Raw genomic sequence first — 7,536 nt, 5'->3', positions numbered from 1 at the left:
TGTGTCCCCCGAGCCACACGAGGTGCAGACTCCACTTTTGGCCCTGCCCAGCAGCATAGGTGCCTTTTTTCGGCTTTTCTTTCTCCCAAGAACCTCCTGTGACCCCCACAGCTGGGAGGGCTCCAGATTTGCTGCCCTCCCATCCACAGCAGGTTCTGAAGTGCCCTGCCCCGCGCTAAGTTCCTCACGCACATGGCTGGAGGGCAGTTTGGGGAAAGGTGGTTAAAAAATATGGGGTTTACTTCAAGTTTTTACACAAAGCTGGGGCTACAATTGCTTCCCTGCTGCTGCCCATCTCCCTTGGCTCAGGATTTTCCCCCGTTTCACGTGGTTCTCCTTGGGTCCGGGAGGTTTTAGGGTTTCCTAGAATCCCACAATGGTTTGGTTTGGAAGAAACCTCAAAGGCCGTTCCCCTGCCATGGGCAGGGACACATTCCACCATCCCAAGTGGCGCCAAGCCCCATCCCGCCTGGCCTTGGACACTTCCAGGGATCCAGGGGCAGCCACAGCTTCTCTGGGCACGCTGTGCCACGGCCTCACCACCCTCCCAGGGTGCGAGCCCTTCCTGAAGTAAAGAATTCCAGCCTAAAGCAAAGAATTCCTTCCCGAAGTTAACAAGAATGTCTTCCCAATTATTTTCAGTAGCAGCGCTCTAACTTCTAGTGCCACCGATCTCCCTAGACCCGGCCTCGCGTGGCAGTGCCCAGACGTTCCCTCCCCGGTGAGTTTTGGAGGCACTCGGTGCCGGGGCGGGGGTGGCTTTGTCTCCTTTTCCCGTTCCCTTTGTCCCGCGGGGCGGGGCGGCGCAGCGCTGAGAACGCGAGCAGCTCGCGGCGCGCGCGGGGGCGCGCCATCGATGCGCTCCGCGTGCCGCTGCTCCGGCCTGCGGCGGGGTGGGCCGCGGCGCGAGCCGGTGACGTCACGGGCGCTCCGCCGGGCCCGCCGCTGTCGCGCGCCTAATTTGAAGGCGGCGCGCGCCGGGCCGGGCTCGCGCCGCTCTCGCCCCCTCAGGCGGGCTCGCGCCCCCTCAGGCCGCCATGGCCACCCCGCCCAAGCGCCCCCGGCCCGACCGCCGCCTCAAGAAGGTCGCCGTGGAGGGCAACATCGGTGAGTCGGCGCGTCTCGCCCACGCGGGAAAACCGATGTGGGGAAGGGGGAGCCGGCCAGGGCTGGGGAGAGAGGCGGCTTTCTCGGTGCTTTCGGCCGCAGCTCTGCGGCCTCTTCCTGCCTGCCTCCTTCCTTTCTTTTTTCTTTTCTGTCCTTTCCTCCCATCCCCTTCTTCCTTGCCTCTTTCCCCCACCCATTTCCCCCCACTTTTTCCTTGTGTGAAGGCTCCTCCCACTACGGCAGAGCGGGGCAACAGGGACGCTTCCACAAGATTTTCCTGGCCGTAAAAGGCTTTTAATCAGGTCAGGAGGCACAAACAAGCGCATTCGTAATGTCAGAGACTTTACCCTGACACCGTAAAAAATTATGAGATTTGAGAGGAAAAAAAAAAAAAAAAAAGCGTTTTCCCTTACCGTTTTTAACTGATTCACCTGTTTGGTGCTGAAGTCCTGGATAAGCTTTTCCTCGCGTCTTTCCTGTTTGTGGTGTACGGCACCCGGAATCGCGGAATTTCCCGGATTGGGAGGGATCCCTAAGGACCTGTGAATCGCACTCCTGGCCCTGCACAGCACACCTCAAAATATCACCAGGCGCCTGGGAGCATTGTCCAACCTGTTTAAAGGCAGATAAAGAGAAACCCTGTTGCTCCGCTATTCGATCTGGATCGTGGTGGGAGTGGGAGGCTGGTTTGTGGGGGTGGAAGGCAGAGTTGAACACCAGCTAAGTAACGCTGCTGTGGGTGACTTCTCACTGACCTTGTTCCTGCATGCTTTTCCTACAGCTGCAGGGAAATCCACCTTTGTGAATATTCTGAAACAAGCCAGTGAAGAGTGGGAAGTGGTTCTCGAGCCTGTAGCTAGATGGTGCAATGTCCAGCAAAGCTCTGAAGATGATTGTGAGGTAAAAGGGGGAAAAAAAAGGTCAAATGTTCCTCTAGTTTCAGAATACCAGTATATCCAACAGACTGGGCGTTTTTCAGACTCTGGGTGATAGCAACGCTTTTGCTGGTTGCTTTTACAATGTCCGAGTTCCTCTTTTCCAGTTTGTTGGGTCTATTACGGAATAAATGTTGTTCAGCATCAGATGTAATTTCTGAAAGTGCTGAAGGGTTACAAGAGTTACTTGTAGGCACTGTGAGCTAACCAGGTGAGCGGAGAGGCTTGTTCCTGTGCCACGAAAAGTGTGCTCTGAAATGGCTTAGGAAATTGAGAGCTGCTGCTCACTTGGTTTTAGTGGTGGGTTTTTTTTTTCCCAGCTACCTGCTAATTCCATCAGCAATCCAGCTGCTGCTTCCTGTGCAAGTGGCTTTTGAGGGACTGGGGATCTTTTTCAGACCTGGCAAAAAGCACAGTGTGTTTTGGTTGACTCGGCGCAAGGGTTAACGGGGACACGTGGCTCCTGACTTCTCCTTGGCCGCGTTTCTTGGGAATCAGGCAGCGCTCTGTCTCCTTTCCCGCGGCCGCAGGAGCTGACCACGTCGCAGAGGAGCGGCGGGAACGTGCTGCGGATGATGTACGAGAAGCCGGAGCGGTGGGCTTTCACCTTCCAGACGTACGCCTGCCTCAGCAGGATCCGGGCCCAGCTCAACGCCCTGGATGGCAAACTCCGGGACGCGCAGAACCCCGCGGTGTTCTTCGAGCGCTCCGTCTACAGCGACAGGTGCGTGGGGCTGGAGCCCTCGAGGTGCGGGTGGAGATTCTCCCAGGTCAGATCGCGGGATGTGTGGGGCTGGAAGGGAGCTCTGCAGATCAGTCGCTCCAAGCCCCCAGCCGAGGCAGGGTCACCCAGAGCACGTGACGCCGGAACGCCTGCAGGTGGTTGAAATGCTTCCAGAAAGGAAGACTCTGTGACCTCCCGAAGCAGCTGTTCCAGTGCTTGGCCACCCTCATGGCGAGAAGCTCTTCATGTTGAGGTGGACCTTTTCTTGTATTTTAGCTTATGACCAACAAAAAAACGTCTAAATAAATGCCCCGTCCTGCATTTCTGGATTCGGAAGGTGAGACTTGATAACTGGATCCCATCCCGTAATCCTTAGGTGTTCCACCTGTTGTGATATATTGCAAAAAATAACGGGTTTTAATTTTTTTGTAAGTAAATGACCCAGTGTACAAGCCAGCTGTGTTCTGTGGGTTATCCCTGCACACCTGCGCTGCAAATATTGGTGGTCTTCATGCACAGGGCTCCAGGAGGAGAATACCAGCTGCTTAATTCCACTCCAGGAGATCGTCAGAGATGCTGCAGCGTTATCACTCAGCTGCTTCTCTAGTTACTGTGCTTGAGGCAAACCAAGGGATTCCTGTGTCCAAGAGAATTTTCGTTTCCATCAGTTTAATCTCCACAGGTACATCTTTGCTGCTAATTTATACGAGTCTGACTGCATGAACGAGACCGAGTGGACAATTTACCAGGACTGGCACGACTGGGTGAATAGACAGTTTGGATCGAGGCTGGCGCTGGACGGGATCATTTATCTCCGAGCCACTCCTGAGGTGAGGGATAAGAATGTGATGGCACCGAAAACAAGTCTGTGTTCTGGGCCTGGCCCCTCATGGTTAGAGCTCAGCTGGGGCTGCGCTGTTCCCCTCAAGGCTGCAATACTTGAGCTGTGACTGGGTCTGGAAGTACTCAAGGAAAACGTTCTTTCAGATGTAGACTGTGTGTATTAAAGTCAGCTCTGATGGTAACGATTTTCTCATACTAAAAACAGAATACATGAGAACAGTGAACCAGAAAATGCTGCTGAAATAAAGCCAGCGACTCCAGCAAAGTACAAAATATCTCCAGGAATAGCTGTTCCATCGGGAATGTAGCTGTGGGGGGAATGGATACAGCAGTGTGCTGTAATGTTGGAGCTGGTGTGGGGGTGGTCTGTGAAGCCCCTACACCTGGGGCGCTGGAGCTGAGCCAGGGCAAAGCGCGCCCTGTGTGCAAGGCCTCCTGACCACGCTTTGATCTTGGGCCATCTAATATTTGTTTAAAAGGGGAGAACAGAATAATAGCTCCTTTGAGTATGAAACTTGCTTGGTCAAGAAAAAAAACGTGAGATTAAAAGAGCTCTAATGAACTTAGAGATCGCTTCCATATTTCCTTGCTTCCAGCTCCCATGCCTTCAGTTTTGTTACAGTTTTAAAAGACTGTGGAATGTAACACGTTGGGGTAACTCTGAGGGCATGTTGTTCTTCTGTTTAAAAAAAGAAAGTATATTTAAATTGCAAGGTGCAACACTTAAACAGTTCTGGCTTGTTGTTGAGGCTTTAGGTGCACTCAGGATGGGAACAAATTATTTCAAACGTTGGAAAACGGTTCCTTAAGAGCCAGAAACGTTTTTTGTTCATATTCAAATTCAACAGGATTTTGAAATGCTTGTCTGTAATGTCAGATGGATATTTCTCTGCTCCTGGCATGCAATACAGCAATTTATTTCTTTCTATTTACTATCTTTTGCCTTTAGAAATGCTTGAATAGGATTTACTTGCGTGGAAGAGATGAAGAGCAAGAAATCCCCATTGAATATCTGGAGAAGCTTCACTACAAACATGAAAGTTGGCTCCAGCACAGGACACTGCGGTAGGGTTTGTTGAGTGGTTCCTTGAGGACAGATGAATCTCTGTAAGGATGTTCTGTGGTGCTTTTTCCACCGGTGGAACTTCAGTTTTCCTTATGATGTGTAAATGCAAACTGCAGGCACATTTCTCTCAGTGTTGTGTTAGTAGCAGTGTCTTTCCAGCACGTTCGTTATTGCTTGGACATGCAGTGTGCTCCAAGTTCTCCTCGCACAGAGCTCTGAGCAGCAGAGGCTTCAGCCGAACTCGCTTTAATACACAGTGTGCTGTTGTTCAGTGAGGAGCTGGGGGAGCAGGATGTCAGGGAATCACCGGTGTATCCCAGGAGCCACACTGTAGATTCAGAATTCCTGGCTGTGATTTATAGATGCAGTTCTTTTTGTGGTACTCTTAACAATGAAGCTGCTGACAGGAATTTGAATGCCCTCTGCTTTATTTGCAGCTACTAATATTTGCTTTGTTCCTCTCCCAATACAGAACAGATTTTGACTATCTACAGGAAATTCCGATTTTAACGCTCGATGTTAACGAAGACTTCAAAGGCAAAAAGGACAGATACGTTCACATGATTGAAAAGGTAAAATTCCACAAGCAGTACAAACTGATGATTCACGTTGCTCTAGAAACACACTTCAATTATCCTTCTAAAATATGTAAGTCACAGAGTTCCGTTCAGGTAATGAACAGTTTTACAGCCTATGGCAATACATATTTTAAAGCTAGGCCAAACCTTTATCATTTAACTGTTCAGGTGCTCAGTGCTTGAATCCCAGTGGGATTCAAGCAAGGAGAATTTGACTTTGATCTGAGTAGCTGCAATGACTTACAGACCTCAGCAGTGGTTCGCACACGTTTTTTCATTCTTCAGAAGTAAAGTGTTCCTTCATGAGAAAAGCAGCTTTGTCCTTTGATCTCCATTGGTCCACCCAGGACTGGAAGTGTTCCCCTGATTAAAACCAGTCTTCCTGATTGAGCTTGTTAATCAGTGGAATGACTGGAGATGGCAGCTGTGGAGGGAGCATGCTTCCCATCTGCACAAGATGAGATGAGGCCAGGCTCGGGCAGCTTAGTATGGATTTTGGGGGAGTTTACTCCAGGGTAGCTGTCAGGTTATCTGGGCACAGCTTATGCCCTGTGTTGGCTCTATTTCTTGGGATTTCCTAAATGGAGCCAGGGAAGAGGTACACTTGATGAGGCTGGCTACACTGGGCTTTGGCGTGTGCTGTGTGGGGACCCAGACCCTGTGTCCTTTCTTCTTGCCTCTGTTGTGATGCTCATCCTGAAACTGTGCCTGGTGTGTAAATCCTGACAGGCCTCTCCATGCAGGATTACTGGTGCTACTCTCTGTAGCAGAGGGTGACTTTCTTGTGGTGCCTTTAAAGTTAGTCTTGGCACAGTTACGTGTTCCCTTCTCTACAGGAAGGGATTTGATCTCTTCTTTCTTCCCCACCTCTTTGAGCCCTGACCTGGGAAGGGAAGGGTCACAGTTGGAGAGTGTGAGCCAAGATCTGTTTCCATTTCACATCAAGAACTTGGGCAAAACGCTTACAGATGGGCTCTGCGTAGGACAGCCTTTGCCAGAAGAACAGCATCGTGTCCTCTAGAAAACAGTTCCCTTCTGTGGAGTTGCCTGGCTTGAGTGGACAGAGGAGAACGCTCCTAGTTCGAGCTGTATTACAGCCTAGTTCCTAGGATATTCCTGAAACCTAAAGGCGGGAGTTGTGAGCCTGGCATTGATCTCCAGTATTGTATTTTCTCCAAAGGTGTGGTCTTCGTAGGTATTGCCTCATTATTTGTTTGCCAGCCTCAGATTCCAAGGGACATCCTGATTTGGTGCCCTGGGTTGTTGGCCAGCATTAAATCTGTCTGGTGTGCAGGCAGTGGGCCTGACTCCGTGGTTTCCAGATGACAGCTCTTTTGAGGTGGCCATTATCCTCCTCCTGGGGTGACACCTGCTTGTAATGCAGTCCTTTGTGACAGAGGGCTGTAGTTCAGGATCACCTCACGAGGGGTGAGCGTAATTCCATCGTGTCTCTCCCTGCATCTGCCAAATTACAGGTGCCATGTCTGCAAATGTTCTTGGTGGACAGGTAATGGCACAGCTGAGCCAGAGCTGCTTCTTCCCTCTTTCCTTAGGTTGTAGTAAAGCATAAAGCAGAGGGGAGGTAAGTATACCTGCTGCCTGTGTCTGCCGATAAACACTTAGTGTGATTGACAATATTTGTTTCTCGTTGCAGGTCAAGGAATTTTTGAGCACGTTGTAATTCTCTTTGAAGCGCAGACAGAGTCAAACCATTCCAAACTTCTGTGCGGTCAAAGTCTCAAGTGCAGCTTCTTCTTTCTTTTGTAGGAGGCCTCTGGAGAGGCACAACGCAGTCCTGGAGATTTAGTTGTGAGGAACAAATAAACTTCATGAATAGGGAAATTGTTAAATAAATCGCTACGTCTGTTCAGTGTTATGTGAAGTAACGTGCACAGATTCTGAAGAGACAAGGATTCTGAGCATCGCCAGATGCTGAGCCAGTTTTTGATCAGACCAGTGAGTTTTAGACTATTTTATAGATGTTTTTAATTTATTATGTGCCAAACTGCTATTTAATTTTGAAGAAGGTAGCTGGTTGTTAGATCTCTTCTGTCTTTTTTAAGTCGCATGGATTTGTAATGGATGTTTGTTGTTCCCAGGAAGTAAAAGGTAAAAACCATTTTTACTGCTGAGGGAATTTTATTATAACCTGGAATTTTATGTTTTAAGGTACACAAAACTGTTTTCTGATGCCTTTGATAGAAGAAGTTCTTCACAGAATACACTGATTTAAATCGAAATGTGACTGAAATTCTGTATATCGCAAGTGAATTTTTATATGTT

The 7,536-nt window shown here is 49.5% G+C and overlaps 1 protein-coding gene across 1 annotated transcript; it reads left to right on the top strand.

Annotated features, from left to right (window-relative positions):
• The first annotated feature begins 19 nt into the window (after positions 1–19).
• On the top strand, positions 20–7,095 carry DCK (deoxycytidine kinase). The gene is made up of 9 exons (XM_066184727.1): positions 20–59; positions 643–721; positions 1,012–1,107; positions 1,889–2,007; positions 2,573–2,766; positions 3,449–3,596; positions 4,559–4,674; positions 5,148–5,247; positions 6,908–7,095. Exons 3-9 carry the CDS (start codon positions 1,038–1,040, stop codon positions 6,932–6,934), a joined length of 774 nt encoding a protein of 257 aa, XP_066040824.1. The 5' UTR covers positions 20–59; positions 643–721; positions 1,012–1,037; the 3' UTR covers positions 6,935–7,095.
• Positions 7,096–7,536: the final 441 nt, after the last annotated feature.

Source organism: Chamaea fasciata, unplaced genomic scaffold (genome assembly GCF_029207755.1).
Source record: "Chamaea fasciata isolate MVZ Bird 193981 ecotype frontalis unplaced genomic scaffold, bChaFas1.0.hap1 SCAF_6, whole genome shotgun sequence".
NCBI classification, from domain to species: Eukaryota; Metazoa; Chordata; class Aves; order Passeriformes; family Sylviidae; genus Chamaea; species Chamaea fasciata.
Note: the sequence above shows the minus strand (reverse complement) of the source record. Positions and strands in the feature narration are given on the sequence as shown.